Below are 17,833 nucleotides of genomic sequence, written 5' to 3' on the forward strand. Positions count from 1 at the left end.
GAAAGGCATGCAGACCATGTACCTGCAATGCATCCATGGATACCAATGGCTCTATGTCTGAGGTTTCATTGTTATCGGCAACCGTGTGAATTTTTCTTTTCTGATTGGGAATGATTGGCAGCTTGGCAGCTGTTGCAGGCTAATTTCTACTGTGGGTAAACTGTTGCAAAATGGTTTTATGTGTGGCAAATGGAGCACCTCTGTCTAGTGTTGTATCACCAATAATTTTTTAGTTGAATCACCGATATTAGCTAATTTCACAAGTATCGGTTATGAAGTGGAAATAATTTGCCAACTAACTGAAACCCACAAACAATCACTAATGATGGCAATGAACAGGTGAAAGTAAAGAAAGCGGTGAATTCAGCAGTAAATGGGTACAACATTTACTTGCTGTAGCTGGTATATTTAACTGTTCAGGCTTGTTTGTTTGCGAAAGTATGGCTGTAAGGCTTAGTGAACTGTGTATATTTATCGGCTGGCCACACAATTAGTCCATCTCTCTTCACAAAGGGGCAGAATCCCACTAAAAACACTGTTTGATAAACTGGCTTAGTAGTTTTATTTATTATTATTTTTATTAAGGCTTTACAGCACGAGTACTGAAGGTCTGTAGGACACCTGGTCCTACAGCCTGTTTAAAGTTGTTATATAAAGTGTTTTTGAAAAGGTGGAGAAAGGAGAAAAAATCCATGACTGGACCTGGACAGTTTTATAACTACTTGGCTTCTTTTTCTGTTGTTTTTTTTTAAAATTATTATTAAGGCTTTACTACACAAGTGCTGAAGGTCTGTAGGACACCTGGTCCTACAGCCTGTTTAATGTTGCTATATAAAACATGTTTGAAAAGGTGGAGCAAGGAGAAAAAAATCCATGACTGCATGGACCTGAGAACCTGCAGCCATCCAATTAATGTTCGAATGCTTACAAGAGTCTGCCAGGAGGGCAGGACATTTTCTGGTTGTTAATTTCAAGTATATGTATCGTTAGTGACAAAACTTTCGCAAACATTGTAAAATAAAAGTAAAGCAAAAAATCGGCTGTCCAAGCAATTAATTACACTGATTACTATCTATATGCTGGGCACTCTATTGGTCTACGTATATGACCACACTGGCCCTCTAATAACATGATTTTCATTCTTACTGTACTTTCCCTCATCTCTTTAATGTGTTGCTTTAAGGATTCTGTTTTCTGGGCTGCCTATGAAATATTAGGTGAGGTAAGCATCAACACTCTGTCTTGTTGTTGAAGGAACCACAACTTGTGTCTTTCTGTCATTCTTTCATGCAAGATATTCTTGCAAGGTTGACAATAATCTTTGAATGCCTTAAGGACGTTATCAAACTTCATGTTGTCACCAGCTGATGTCCACGGAAGCGTTTTTTTGGTGTGTCCTTCCTTTCCTGCTTGAGTAAGCAGACCTTATCAAACTTCATGTTATTGCCAGCTGATGCCCACGGAAGTGTTTTTTAAATGTTTCCTTTCCTGTATGAGTAAGCATGATGCCAATCATTACTTCATCAGATTTTTTACTTCATCAGATTTTTTACTGGATTCTGTCCCGGCAAGAAACCAGTGTAATGGCTCCATGAAACAATGCCACTTGTACGCTGCGTTTCCACTACTACAGTAGCAGACAAAAAAGTTCCTGTTCTGTTGGCGTTCCGTTTCCACTGCGTGCAATAGAAGGCTAAGAAAACGCTTACAGAACAGAATAAAAATGCTAGCAACAGTCTTACCGTTTTCGAAGTATTTGTGAAATTTTGCAAACAGTTGTACAAGCTATATTGCCAAGTTATTCAAGACGATGAATAATACTGTGCACCATTGGCCACCAAAATTGTTGCTACAATGCTCCGAGAGTCTGGGATGGAAGCTAGTTGGCAGTTTAACATTCGCATCAGTTTAAACAAGCCAATATAACACTAAACGGAATAAAAGAGCCTACAGAAGGTTAGTACAATTGTTAAACAATTAGTTTTATTGTTTTTTAATCACAGATTTGTTGCTATGAAGCCACCATGTGCCAGAAAGCAAAACCAGCCAGGATGCTGCTATCTCTACTAATGTCTCCTTTTCTAAAAGTTATTATATATTTCTATATACTTTCACTTTAGTCCATGGCACACTGTTAATTAAGTAACAAAATTTACTTTTGTTCAGATAAATAGGTAGTGGGCATTAATTAGGGAGAAAGTGTCATATTGCACATGATAGTATTTTTGGCAAAGTTCGCTTGAATACTTGTTGCTATACACAAATATGATTTAATAAACAATAGAACAGTTGGTTATAAGTCTTCTTCGCCATTTGTCACAGTCAGCTACTTTCCGTGAGCCTCGCCTCTTGTACAGTAAGCAGTGGTGTTCTACATAGAGAAAGACATGCAGTACACATACGTACATTAGTGTGTTAGCATTAGTTAGTATTCACTTACTTATTAGCAACTCTTCATTCACTCCATTTCCTCTGCAAATAAAACACACATTCTCAGCAATAATTAAAACGCTAGCAAAGCAGAAACGCTACAAAATGGAAACGTCTCACCAAAAACATAAAACGCAAACAGAATGGGAACCTTTTTGTCCGCTACTGTAAATGAAGCAGGATCTGGCGGTTTGCACAAACTCACTGCCATGTTCAGAAACAATCAGAAAACTTTATAAATCGTCAGGATAGTTCAGACTAGGTCAGTTCTCACAAGGGCAAGCACGACAAAAGTAATAGCACTTCTGACACCATGTGGTATTCATGAGACTAATTCATTATTATTACCCATTACAACATCATACATACAATACATGACATCATACATGCCTTTAGCTACATGTATAAGATTGAAATACTGATTAAATGTACACTAGTATAGCTTCAGGTGTAGGAATTGAACTTCTTTTTTTTTATTTCTATGACCATTGTTTACTTAAGCTTGTATGTGTAGATAAAATGAGAACTCTGTACAATTACTAACAAGTACACAGAAAAATTTGGAATTTTCAACTAGAGTAGGTAGGAACCATAGCACATCGATAAAAAGTACTGAAACAAGCTGGAGTAGTGCACGATATTAAATCACAGTAAAACAATAAGAAGTGTCATATCTCTACTGTGCATCGATGTGCTATGGTCCCTACTCTAGTTGAAAATTCCAAATTTTTCTGTATATTTGTTTGTTAACTTTTTTGTAAATAATTATTATGACTGGTGAACCAACGCAAAGCGCATCTGAATAGCACCGCGCACCCCAGCTATATCATTTATTGCCTGAAAAAGTGAAGTATCCATTATGCTTAATTGTCAGCTATGTTCAACTTGTTATACAGCATTTCGGATCAAGAACTGTTGGAAAAGCACCTCTGCAATCCATCCATACCGAAAGAAAGAAATGGTGCCATGCGCCCCAACTAATTATCGTCTGAAAAGTAAAGTATCCATTATGCTTTGTTGTCGGCTATGTTCAACCCGTTACACAGCAGTACAAATCAAAAACTGTTTGAAAAGCACATTTGCTATCAAAATAGCCACTATGAAAAATACAGACGATTTCCGTTAATACGAAGGGAAGCCATCACGTGCTACCGCCATATCAACACTTTTTGCTGTCAGCAAAGATGAATGGGACACAAAGGAGGACACTGGTAAGTCCATGAAGAATGCATTGTACATACTGTGGTGTGTCAAAAGGCACCTCTCGGGCCGAAGCAATGTCGAATAGTGAAAAAATCAAGCCCCGTAGCGTTAGCCATTATTGAGTTATGGTTGTCTGAAAGCATCAGTCAGTCAGTCAGTCAGTCAGTCAGTCAGTCAGTCAGTCAGTCAGTCAGTCAGTCAGTCAGTCAGTCAGTCAGTCAGTCAGTCAGTCAGTCAGGCAGGCAGGCAGGCAGTCAGTCAGTCAGTCAGTAAGTCACTAGAAAATTTCATTTAAAATTCTGTAGCAACTTGTTGAAAGCATTTCGGGTTGATCTGAAAGCTTCTTTGGGCTTAGCCAATACTGCTTCATTGTCGTCAAGGAAAATTGAGGCTGGTTTCTGGGTAATGTTATTTTGTGGGCCACGCCTACTCCTTTGTGGTCCACAATACTATCGTGCTGTATGATAAGCAAAGCAGCTGTATCATTTAGGTTTCAGTAGACACTACATTTAGCATTCCCTATTTAGATGTAGCATAGTATGTGCATTTTGCAAGTACAGTGTACATGGTAGAAGTTCGTCAATAGTAATTAACTACGACAGGAATACTGCATTAGAGTAACACACATTGAACATACCCCAAGTGCTAAGCAGTGAGCAATACCAAACTTTGGAACATTTCTGGCCCAGAGTGGCTTAAAATGGTCTGTTAAGCAAATTTTTCCTCCCCTATAAGATGAAAATACTGCATGCATACACTGTACGGGTATGCAAAATTATACAATCACACAAAGAATATAACTGACATTTGCCATTCATTTAAATTAGAGCTGAAATGAATAGCAATTTTTACTATTCAAATAGTTGTGAACAAAACGACCGAATATTCGACTATTCTTTAAGCTTATACTTTTATTGAATAAGTACTGAAACCTTTAGTTAGGGAGCAAGGTAGCTAAAGCCTAAGCACTATTTCTACAGTATCTTTTCTAAAATAGAATTTTTACAGCATAGACACATTACTTCATTCACAATCTTAGGTTTTAAGGTTGACTTTTCCTTCTGAATACAGTGTACAATATGCTAACGGTTATTTGATTAGTGTGTTAACGAATCAAATAGTGTCATACCAACTGAATAGTCAAATAACCGAATAATTGTTTTAGCACTAATTTATATCATGGCCACTCAGGATTTACCTGATATATATGCCCATGCCCTTGGGCCTCAATTAATAATATAGTACTATTGCAATACACAAATCTTGGTATCCAAAACAGATAAGCTTTAAAAAATTTAACCCCTCTAAAAAGCCATAATAAAAAAGCTGTCATTAACATAATTGCAGCCATTTCAAATTCTTGGCCACCACATTTGTTTTTATAGCAATTTCACCCGTGGAGGCTTCTTAATAGGGGTATTCTGCTTTGCATACAGTAGATATCATTTCTTTCTTGTATTTGCAAACCTCAAAGCCAACCCTCTAGAGCTTGCTTTAATTATTTTTTCTTTGCTACAAGATTCCAGTAACAGAAAGAATACTGTATTTACTTATGCATACTGTATGTGTCTGTAATTGCACAAATAATTTTTTTTTGTTATCTTTACGAACAATTTTACAACTGTGATTGTATAAACCAACTGTGAGTGTTCAAATTAAATGTTCTATTTGGGCTACTGCACAAATAGAGTATCTCAATCTCGTATTTTCTTAATTTTAAAACCTCTTCTACTATTAGTATGTATGTGTTGAGCTGGATCCTCAAAACAATCACACATGACCTTGAAATTTGGCTCATTTATAGCACTGCTTGAACTGCTAAAAATGTTTCACAAATTTTTGATCAAATGCCATCAAAATTTCCACCATATACTTCCTATGTGGAAACTATAAAACTGCAGTATCCATTACAATACTTTTCCAAAAATGGAGCCAAACCGCACATGTTTGTTGTTGACACTTTCACTGTCACCACTAATCTGGTTGGCTAAAATGTCAATTCTCTTTGAAAAAAAATCAACTTTTCATTTTTAGCTATTTTTCAGGATCCAGTTGTACATACATATACGTGATAAAATCTGCAATAACCCCATATGTTAGCACATTTTTGAATTCCATTTTATTACATTTTCTATATGTAGATAGCCAAAGGAATGGTCAACAAAAGTTTCAACTCTAGAAGCCTTGAACTTTCAAAGATACAGTGCTACAAAGTGGCAACAACAGGAAAATCAATTTATTCAATGACAATACGGAAAATTAAATACAGGCGTTTAATTAAACGGTCATAACTTATTAATGCACTTCTTTACTGAGATGAAATGTACACCATCAGATACTCCAAGAACAAACAAATCCATTACTGGGCAAGTTTTTCCTTCCAAGCCCTTTCTAGAACTGAAAAAAGCGAAAATGTGAGAGAAAAAAGGTAGTAAACCGCTTGTCAAACATGAAGCAGACTAACGCTCATATCAGCCGTCTCTTTGGGAGCACTGACATGAAACAAAGATTTCCTAATTCCTCTTGCATTGGGGATCACTATGGTACCACGGTATTTGCCATTACCACTTTCCTTAACTGTGAAACAAGCGCTCAAAAAATAATTATTTTAGATTTTGTATTTCAACCATTACATTCAGTGCATTCTACTGTAAATTTAGGCTTGTGCTAACATATGGGATTCTTACAGATCCAGTCTCACACACACACACACAAAAAAACAAACAAACAAACAAACAAACAATCACACACACAACACACACACACAACACACACACACACAACACACATATATATCAAGACACACAGAAGTGTGTCATGCGGCCCAAGAAGCTGGCGTGCAACACCCGTGAGCAAATTAACAGGAAGAACGAAAATGCAATTTTCGCACCTCCGTAGCTCTGTGCTGCCTTGATGAAACAAGACAATTTTTGCTGTGGACACGCCCGCCAACTTCAGTACTCCACATACCAAATTAGAGCGAAATAGCTTCAAGCGTTCCCGAGATATGCAACTTCAAAAATTGGCTTAGTTTCTTCATTTTTTTTCTTCTTATTTTTCTTCCTCTTTTTGCACACTTCCAAAAACTGCTATAAAACGCAAATGCAATATCCGATTGCCTTGAAATTTGGCACACAGAAGGGAGGTATAAAGACGCATGTCGGCACCAACTTTGGCTGAAATACAATAAACAGGCAAAGAGTTATTAGCGATTATTCATGAAAACTAACAGGGTGAATATGTTAACTATTGCCCCTCAAACCCTTTGTAGTTTGAAAGAAATCAAGCTAAAAACCAGGAAGATACAATGAAAAAACCAACAGTGTGTAACAATTATGCAATCGAGATTAGCTAATAAAAATAACGACTACTTACCAGGCCTACCAGAAAAACTGCTTGGGGTAATGCTTTGAAAATCGCTGTACAGATGGAGTAATCATCTTAGAAAGGCTCTTCAATGAAGTAGAAGAATCAGACTTAAAGCCACGGAGTTATAACACGAAATCCAACATGGTGTAGCAAGTGCGAGATCGAGATACTCTAATAGAGCAGTCATCCTAATAGAGCAATCACCCTGCAGAGAATTCAAAAGATCAGCTAGAAACAAGTAACCTGTATAGAGATCAGCTACAACCAAATCACCCTGTAGTGAGTTCACCTACAAACAATTCACCCTGTAGAGAGATCAGCTAGAATAAGTTACCTTGTAGAGATTTCAGCTTCACAAACAAATCACCCTGCTAGAAGAAGTTATCTTATAGAGAGTTCAGCTACAAAGAAACCACCATGTAGAGAGTTCTTTAATAAATATATGTATTATATATATCATTTGTACATTTAATGATAAAGTTAGAAATTTTTAAAGTGTTTAACATCAGCTTAATCTTCTTCTTTCTGTAATAAAGAAAAAAAAGATAGGTTAAAAAAGCCCCAAAGCCGGCCATAGGCTGGCTTCGGGGTATACAAATACAAAAAGAACTGAAATCTAATCCAAAACAGCCACGCTGTAAAAAAGAGTGTAGCCCTCAAAAAGGCTATAGTGAAAAAGATGTAAAATCCAAAGTGGCGGCCAAGAAATGGCTGTGATGGTAGGTTAATGGTAAAAATTTTAATAACAATTCAGGTGAATTTTGTGCCAAGAACAAGCAGCACCAAAATTCACGTCGTTATTAAATTTTTTACCATTAACCTACCATCACAGCCATTTCTTAGCCGCCACCTTGGATTTCACATCTTTTTTCACCATAGCCTTTTTGAGGGCCGCATTCTTTTTTACAGCTTGGCTGTTTTGGATTAGATATATAATATGAGGGATATTACTAATTTATATGCAAGACCCTGAGAGTGTGCAGCGCTTGAAGGAGAGTGCATATATTTAGTCATATCCCAAGTAATCGTGTTATAACTGGTATATTTTACACCCTAGTAGATGAAACGATTATAAATAGCCATTTATAGTGAAACAGTACCTATTGGAAAATCAAAATCAGTAGAAATAAGACATTGTAGGTTCTTTAACGATGCCACACCCTTCTACTCGCAATTACAAAGCTATCCATGAAGGAGACAAAGAGTTCATTTAAAATCCTTTTATTTAATCGTTGGTTGATTTAAGCGCTTGTTATTAGAGACTTGTTTACCGTTTAGATAAGCACTCGGCAGATTGTGTGAAGTTACACCATATGTGGTAAACATAGCCACAGACCATGGCATATCACATAATTAAAACAATTTGCTGTGGTATATATATACCACAGCGCAGTGCTATGATCTCAACCTATGGAGATCATGCGACACTTCAAACGTGCCGACAGGTGTATATTTTGGCATACAGCCCTAAAACCAGAGGTGAGCATCAAGACACACGATAGTGTGTCGTGCAGCCCAAGAAGCCGTCGTGCCACACCGTGAGTATATTAACAGGAAGAAATAAAATGCAATTTTCACACCTATGTAGTTCTGTGATCTCTTATCCGATTGGAACCAAATTTGCTACAGACGTGCCGGCCAGTAATGGGAGTCTACATACAAATTTGAAGAAAATCGCTACAGCCATTTCCGAGATAGGAGCGAACAAAATTTCATTTTAATTTCTTCGTTTTTTTCTTCTTCTACTTCTTCATTTCGTACACTTCGCAAAATCCACCATAAAACGCGAATGCGTGCTCCAATCGGGCTGAAATTTGGCACACTTGAAGGGCTCATTAGGCAGATCTCAGTACCAACTTTGGTAGGAATCTGATGGACATGCACGGAGTTATGATCGATTATTCGTGTAAAATAAGGTCAAAGGTCTGTCACGCCCACAGGGTAAACTCCTTGAAGGAATGAGTTGAAAATTGCTATGTAGATGGAGTAACCATTGTAGGAGTGTCTTTTTGTAGTTTGAAAAGAATCGAGATAAAGACCATGGAGATATAACACAAAACCCAACCTGTGTCACAATTATGCAATTGATTTTTATGAATAAAAAACTATTAGTTTTCACGCCTACCAGGCAATCGCTTAGAGCAATGAGCTGAAAATCGGTGTGTAGCTGGAATAATCATCATAGAAAGTCCTTGCAGTAGTACAGAAGAATCGGATTACAAACCACTGAGTCATGATTCGAAAGCCAACTACATGTTGCAAATGCGAGATCGAGATACTCTAATAGAACAGTCACCCTAATAGAGCATTCGGCTACGTTTATAACTTACTCCATTAAAGAATTATATTACATTGCAAGTTATTCTGTAGGGAATTCAGCTACAACCAGTTAATCTGATAGACAATTCAGCTACAGGCAAGTCACATTGTAGAAAGTTCACCTAGAAACAAATCACCCTGTAGAGAGATCAGTTATAGAAGAAGTCACCTTGTAGAGAGTTCAGTTACAAAGAAACTATGCACCATGTAGAGAGTTCAGTTACAAAGAAACTATGCACCATGTAGAGAGTTCAGCTGCAAACAAATCACCCTGTAGAGAGATCAGCTAGAAGAAGTCACCTTGTAGAGAGTTCAGCTACAAAGAAACCATCGTGTAGAGAGTTCAGCTGAAAAAAATCACCCTGGAGAGAGTTCAGCTACGAAAAGATCACCTTGTAGAGAGTTCAGCTAGAAGAATTCGCCCTATAGAGAGTTCAGCTGCAAATCAATCACCCTGTAGAGAATTCAGCTACAAACAAACCGCCCTGTAGAAAGATCAGCTAGAAGAAGTTACCTTGTAGAGAGTTCAGTTACAAATAAACCATCATGTAGAGAGTTCAGCTGCAAAGAAATCACCCTGTAGAGCATTTAAATCACCCTGCAGAGAGTTCGGCTGCAAACAGTTCACCCTGTAGAGAGATCAGCTAGAAGAAGTTACCTTGTAGAGCGTTCAGCTACAAAGAAACCATCATGTAGAGAGGTCAGCTGCAAACAAATCACTCTGTAGAGAGTTTATCTACAAAAGATCACCCTGTAGAGAGTTCAGCTACAAAGAAACCACCATGTAGAGAGTTCAGCTGCAAACAAATCATCCTGTAGAGAAATCAGCTACAAACAAATTGCTCTGTAGAAAGATCAGCTAGAAGAAGTTACCTTGTAGAGAGTTCAGCTACAAAGATACTATCATGTAAAGAGATCAGCTACAAACAATTCACCCTGTAGAGAGTTCAGCAAGAAGAAGTCACCCTGTAGAGAGTTCAGCTACAAAGAAACCACCATGTAGAGAGTTAAGCTGCAAACAAATCATCCTGTAGAGAAATCAGCTACAAACAAATTGCTCTGTAGAAAGATCAGCTAGAAGAAGTTACCTTGTAGAGAGTTCAGCTACAAAGATACTATCATGTAAAGAGATCAGCTACAAACAATTCACCCTGTAGAGAGTTCAGCTAGAAGAAGTCACCTTGTAGAGAGCTCAGCTACAAGAAATCACCATGTAGAGAGTTCAGCTGCAACCAAAGTAACTTGTGGAGTATTCAGCTACAAACAAATCGCCCTGTAGAAAGATCAGCTAGATGAAGTTACCTTTTAGAGAATTCAGCTACAAAGAAACCATCATGTAGAGAGTTCGGCTACAAACAAGTCACTCTGTATAGAGATCAGCTAGAAGAAGTTACCTTGTAGAGAGTTCAGCTACAAACTATTCACCCTGTACAGAGATCAGTTTGAAGAAGTTCTTTGTAGGGAGTTCAGCTACAAACAAATCACCCAGTAGAAAGATCAGCTAGAAGAAGTCACCTTGTAGAGGGTTCAGTTACAAAGAAACCACCATGTAGAGTGTTCAACTACAAACAAATCACCTGTAGAGAGTTCAGCTACAAACAAATCACCCTGTATAGAGAGATCAGCTAGAAGAAGTTACCTTGTAGAGAGTTCAGCTACAAACAATTCACCCTGTACAGAGATCAGATAGAATAAATTATATTGTGGAGAGTTCAGCTACAAAGAAACCATCATGTAGAGAGTTCAGCTGCAAACAAATCACCTGTAGAGAGTTCAGCTACAAACAAATCACCCTGTACAGAGATCAGCTAAAGAAGTTACCTTGTAGAGAGTTCAGCTGCAAAGAAACCATCATGTAGAGAGTTCAACTATAAACAAATCACCTTGTAGAAAGATCAGCTAGAAGAAGTCACCTTGTAGAGAGTTCAGTTACAAAGAAACCACTATGTAGAGAGTTCATCTACAAACTAGTGACCCTGTAGAGACATCAGCTAGAAGAAGAGAGTTCAGCTGCAAAGAAACCATCATGTAGAGAGTTCAGCTACAGTACAAACAAATCCTGTAGAAATATCAGCTAGAAGAAGCCACCTTGTAGAGAGTTCAGTTGCAAAGAAACCACCATGTAGAGAGTTCAGCTACAAACTAGTGACCCTGTAGAGACATCAGCTAGAAGAAGTTACTTAGTAGAGAGTTCAGCTACAAAGAAACCATCATGTAGAGAGTTCAATACAAACAAGTGACCCTGTAGAGACATCAGCTAGAAGAAGTTACCTTGTAGAGAGTTCAGCTGCGAAGAATCCATCATGTAGAGAGTTCAGCTACAAACAAATCACCCTGTAGAAATATCAGCTAGAAGAAGTCACTTTGTAGAGTGTTCAGTTATAAAGAAACCACTGTGTAGAGTGTTCTGTAATAAATATATGTATTATATACATATATAATTTGTACATTTACTGATAAAATCAAAAAACATTTAAAGTATTTAACATCTGCTTCATCTTTTCTTCTTCCTGTGGTAAAGAAAAGAAAATCCCCAAAGCCGGCCATGGCCAGCTTTGGGGTATACAAACACAAAAAGAAGTGAAACCTAATCAAAAACAGCTAAGCTGTAAAAAAGGTGCGGCCCCAAAAAGGCCATGGTGAAAAAAGATGTGAAATCCAAGGTGGTGGCCAAGAAATGGCTGTCATGGTAGGTTAATGGTAAAAATTTTAATAACGACAATTCAGGTGAATTTGGTGCCGCTTGGTCTTGGCACAAAATTCACCTGAATTGTCATTATTAAATTTTTTACCATTAACCTACCATGACAGCCATTTCTTGGCCGCCACCTTGGATTTCACATCTTTTATCACCATGGCCTTTTTGGGGCCACACCTTTTTTTACAGCTTAGCTGTTTTTGATTAGATATATACATACAGGTACACTTAGGAACTAGTGCTGCACCTATAATAGTCAGGTGGCTTAGTGAAATTACCGTTACCGAGTGGACAAAAGCACCAAATTTGGTGTGAGACTTCTTTAGGACCTATTAACCAATTTTAGCCTAGGAGCCCTCTCAGGATTTTAAGTACATGCCCCCAAATCAAAATGGCTGCTATTTACATTAAAAATTAATTTTTCAATGTCATAATAACTTTTAAGGACATTTTGCACTGTACCATTTGGTATAATAACATGTCATTTGAGTTCTTTAGTCAGTTACAGTATCTAAAGTGTTATTGCATTTACAGTTGCAAAGTGGTGAACAGGGTAGATTAGCTTTTCCACACTTGCATTTTGTACAGTCTCCCTTACAAGCACACTTGATTAATTCTCTGCATTCCTTGGATACTTCTGGAATTGTCATCCAAACTGGCTGCCATGACTGTGTTGGTAATGCCTTGGTCCAAGCAAAATCTTCTGGAGATGGTATCTCTGGCTGTGCGTCAGTGCTGGTCGTCCATACTCCAGCTTGGTACAAAGCCCGCTTTGTGTGCTGGAGAAGTGCATTCTGCGTAGGTGGTATTTTATCCATACTTCTGTTCTTGTGACAAAACAATTCCTTCCTTGCTTCATTCACTGAACTCAGCGGACTGGTTTTGTCATATAAGATGACTATCATCCGTTCGATTTTCTGGAAATGACCACAGTCTGTATTCAAATGCACGAATGGGTGGGTAGCCAGATACTGAAATGTTTCTGTAATCTCTTCATAGGCTTGCCATGCCTGCCATACTGACTTCTTGCCCTTCCCTCTGAAGGCAGATGTCGTGTCACAGCCAGTCAGTGTATGGAATACTGGTAGTGCACGTGATCTTGGCTCCCCAAGAGTGGCACATATTGCATTAACACTGTACAGCCTGAAATTCTTACCCATACCAAAGGCAATCCAGATATCAACTGGTGATTCCATTGTGGTGAGCTCAAAAAATATGCCGACGAGAATGACAACTACATCAGTGTCTACAGTGCGTACTTCAATTTTCTTCAATCCCTGTTCCAGTGCATGACGTACGTGCACAACAATTCTGGTGTCAGCTTCTTCATGGTTGCAATTTGGCATTGCATTGTTGCCGGGGCCTACAGACACCACAGAGTGACCCAGCGTTATGTAAACTACTTTGTTGGGTGGAAAGGAGAACTCAGAAACCTTGGATGTGAGATATGCAAACAGCTCCTTTTTGTTATTTGGGTCATGAAGAAAATTCATCCAATTGCCTGGGATTTTGGTTGGACCAGACACCTTCTCCGCACACCTCTACCTCTTTTCTCCCGTGTAGATTCCTTCAGGCTGTCTGGCAAGTATAAGTCCCATACAATATCTACTCTTGCACAACCTTGTAGCTGCTTATTTATGTATGGAACAAATACTTTGTCTGCATATTCATTGAAAGTACTCACAGCTTTAGTTGGCAGGAAGTGAACAATTACAGCACCATCAAGCACTATGCAATCATATGTTGATGGTGGATCAGGTGATTCACAATCAAGACATCCCAGAAGATCTGACTTTGAGCTAGGTAAGTTTAGCTTTCCGAAGTCTGAGAGGGAAGGTGGGAAAGATTGTATCTCATGCGCAAAGAATTTGGTCAGGTCTCCATCACGATTCTGCATGGAGATGTACAATTGTCCAAAGAGAGCTACATTGTTTTGAAGCACTTGGATCTTTTTCCCTTGCTTTGATGTTGTTTTTATTTGTGGTCTTTTGAAGAGAGCAAGAGAATATCTCTTGATAGGCTCGTGAATAGAGGTGGTGCAGTTTTCAAGGACGTTTGTTACAAAATCCTGATACTGCTTGATGCCTGTGTCTTCCAAATTATACAAAGCAAGTCTAACCGATTCATCCGCACAATTTCTACTGTCAAGTGTTACAAGCTCCTCACAATCATCAAGGAAAGGATTTCCCATTCTCTCCATTGTTTTAAACAGACTGTTAACCTGCTTCTGAAACGTCTTCTGTGCTGCACCACCCTGCTCATAATTCTGAAAATTCCTGGGATTGTCTGGGTTGGTTTCAGGTAAGTACTCTTCTTCGAATTGTCTCTGCAGCCTGGCTAGCTCTGGCCCTGATAACATCCAGCGTCTGAATGCAGTAGGGTTTTCTGTAAGTCCAACACAGCCACCAGAACCTTTCACATAGGCATTTTCTTGCTCATGGGCCTGATAAATGGCATTGCTGAAAACGTGTTGTTGGTCTTGGATAAAACCCAGTGTCCTTGGTTTTCGAACTCATCTCTAATACAACTAGGTAAAGCTTTCATGTCTCTGATGTGGACAGGCACCCATCTTGAGTAATTAGTGTGGTCCAAGGCAAAGAATAGTGGTGTAACTTTCTCTAGAACTACTACAAACAAAGGAAAATTCTTCTCTCTGTGAGCACGGACAAATATCAGAATAAGGGTTTCATACCGCAAGATAAGGTCCCAGTACATAAAGGTAGGGCTCTTCTGGCACATGCTATTCCTCCATACACCTTCTGATTCACTGCTCTGGGACTGGTGGAAAGCTTCCTTTTGTAGCTTCTGGAGAGTCAAGAGGGTGACTTGGTGGGCATGTCTAGTTCGAGTGAGGTGCGAAGCCTTCAGAAACGAGTCAGCTGTACCAGAAGTGGCAACCTCGGCTTCAGTTAAAGCTGTAGTCCAACCAGACGATTCCAAATTATCTCCCAGTGTATTCCAAAGGGTCATTTCTATATGCAAACCATCCATCATAACAACATGTACTGACTCACCATAAACATCTGGCCACTTCCACTGCACAAGCTTTGCCAAGGCAAAGAGAGGCTGGTCAAACGTGGTGACAGGAATCTGTCCTGGGTTGAGATATTTAATTGCTTGCCTATGTATGTCCATGCCATGCTTTATCATTGCAGGGGTAGCAGACTTCTCATAGAAAAGAGGCAATAGTGCACAAACAGCAGGAGGGTCTACTGCAAGAGGCTGCTGCAAAGCATGATATGCTGCCCATACCAAGGCATCTTCACTGGTTAGGTCATTCCTGTCCAATAATTCTAATGCATGCCCAGTCCACCTTTTCTCTTTGGATTTTGCTTCCTCCTGACGTACTTCAAGCAGTTCTATGCTGCTTGTTGATTGCTTTGGTACTTTGCTGCCAGAGCCACAGCTGGGACTATAGCATAGCTGTCAGGTAGTGAGAGCTTCTTGGGTCCTACTGGAGGTACTGTTACATTAATTGGAGGTCTGTATTCACCAGGAGCAACTTTTGTTGGGAGCTGGAAAAGACTTAGGCCAGTGCCATGAAAGGCATCCACAGCAGTAGTTGAGCTAGGGTTGTGGTCTAAATTGTCTAGAGCACCTACAGTGAAAACTCCCTTTCGAAGCAGAGCAGGTGCAACCACGCCATCTTCTTCAAATCGCTCACAGACTGAAGTAGCTAAAGAATCCTCAAGTTCTAAAACCCGGTCATATGAAATGCTAATACCCATTTGGTATAGCTGTTGGATGAGCTTTTTGCTCCTTGTCATCTGATGTATGTTAAGACCAATATATATGGGGAGAGGTGGCTCACGATTCAAAGTGTGTCTTGTTTTGACAGAAGAACTGGAAGGCCTTTTCTTTATGTGATAGAGAATGAGTTGGCTGATGGTGAGACAGGCTTGGGATTCATGTTCATCCTGATCTTTTAAATTAGGCCCATTGAATATGAGGGAAACCAGGGACTTGAGGCTTGATGGTACTGAACTCTCTTGGCAGCCTGGTGAAAAACTTCCAGAAAATTGAATGCATTTATGATTAAAGACATCATTTCGAATTATTGCTGCAGCTTTAGCCAGAATAACAGCATCTTCAGAAAAATCCCTTTTCTTTAGTGCTTCCTTTAGCATGTGGTGCAAGGCATGATTGAAAATTATAATGGTATTTCTTCCATCATACTGCTCTTGTGCATCTGGGAAGTGCTTTAGTAATAGGTCTTTTAACCTAGTCTTATTAATAGTCTTCAAGATACCTAACTCTGCAAGACGATTTACATAGAGGGAGTGAATCTCAGAGAGCTTGAAGAGTAAATCACCTGACTCTACAGCTTTCTCAATATAGCTTGTCAGCTCTACGAACACTCTAGACTCATTCATCTTCTCTTCATCCATTCTTCTCTTTTCTCCTTCTTGATTCAACCTCCTGACATTACTTCTGTAACGATTTCTCAGTGCTGTTAGACAATTCAAGTGGTACTTGGATTCTTTTGCAATGAGATCTCCTCCATCAATTCGAGTGAGAAGGCAGGTATCCTGTAATTCTGTGATCATGGTCCGGATGTTGGAGTCAGCATCAAATGTCAAAACCTGGTGGAGATCACCTTCTTCTTGTCCCTTTTCACAAAACAAACAGCTGTTAACTTCCATTGCCTGGCGTTTCCTTTGTGGTGTTCTCAAATCATCAGAACTTGTGATGCTGACGCTCCTTTTCTTGGCTTTGGCAAGCTTAGAATTGTTATATTTTAGATGGCATGGTTTGTGCCAAGAAGCATTGTGAGTTGCAAGATCACCAGCACTATAATCACATGGAAAAGATAATTTGGTTGGAAGAGCATTAATATCTTGAAACTGTTTAATATTGGTTAAAAATGATTCATAGGCATCTGTCATCTTTTCATAGCTTGTTCCAGGGGTTTGCATTGGACATCGCAATGGTTCACTTTTATCTTGCTGGCAAATAATGCACTTATTCCAATCTAGTTCCATGCTCTAGAAACACATAGTCTTACCACAATGTGACACAAGCTAACAACTCACCAAAGAACTCAAAAGATTCTATCAGTCTGTTAATCACAAAATGAAACACGTGGTATTTTACTTTCTTATTAGTGATCTGCAAGCATTATGTCATACAAAATTGTAGTTTAGCAGCTGTGTTGTGTATTTAATGCTTGTTTTGAACATACAATGTAAGAATTAGATGGCTTCTGTACAACAAAACATAATAGTTTAGTAATTGTAACATGATTTCTAAAAACACTAAATAGAGCATTTTAGCTGAACTTAAATTGTGTAAATAAAGTTCTACAATGAACCTTCGTGAGGGCTCCTAGGCTAAAATTGATTAATAGGTCCTAAGGAAGTCTCATACCAAATTTGGCGCTTTTGTCCACTCCGTAATGGTAAAGTCAAAATATGACGCTAAGCCACTTGACTATAACCAAATTAGCCGATTATTCCGATAACTGATATTAAGCAACATAAATTAGCTGATACAGATAACTGAACCAATATACACTAATAACACTAATATTCAACCTCATCATTATTTTTTAAACCAGGCACGCGCCCACAGCCAACCAAAGGCCGGCTGTGGTGCGCGCCTGGTTTACTGAAATTTTTTCATAAAAGTGTGTGTGTGCGTACATGTGTGTGTACCACCTACCTATCTATCTATCTACCTATGTTTGTCCGTACGCACCTAAGTGAGCAAAATCGTTAAATGGAAAAGCAGCTTTAATGTAAGACGTAAAAGTTAAATGAAGTCTGTATTAAACTTCCGTACAGGTAAACTTTGCTCTGAGGTGGTTTCTTTTCG

General features: G+C 38.8%; 1 protein-coding gene across 1 annotated transcript in view; it reads right to left on the reverse strand.

Moving 5' to 3' along the window:
* The window catches only part of LOC136250681 (ubiquitin-fold modifier-conjugating enzyme 1-like), a 61,592-nt gene that overhangs the window by 3,536 nt on the left and 40,223 nt on the right, over positions 1-17,833 (reverse strand). The window contains exon 6 of the mRNA XM_066042910.1: positions 4,271-4,361. Coding sequence (XP_065898982.1) covers positions 4,271-4,361 — 91 coding nt within the window. The remainder of the gene's footprint in view (positions 1-4,270; positions 4,362-17,833) is intronic.

The sequence above is a fragment of the Dysidea avara genome, chromosome 3 (assembly GCF_963678975.1).
Source record: "Dysidea avara chromosome 3, odDysAvar1.4, whole genome shotgun sequence".
Lineage (NCBI taxonomy): Eukaryota > Metazoa > Porifera > Demospongiae > Dictyoceratida > Dysideidae > Dysidea > Dysidea avara.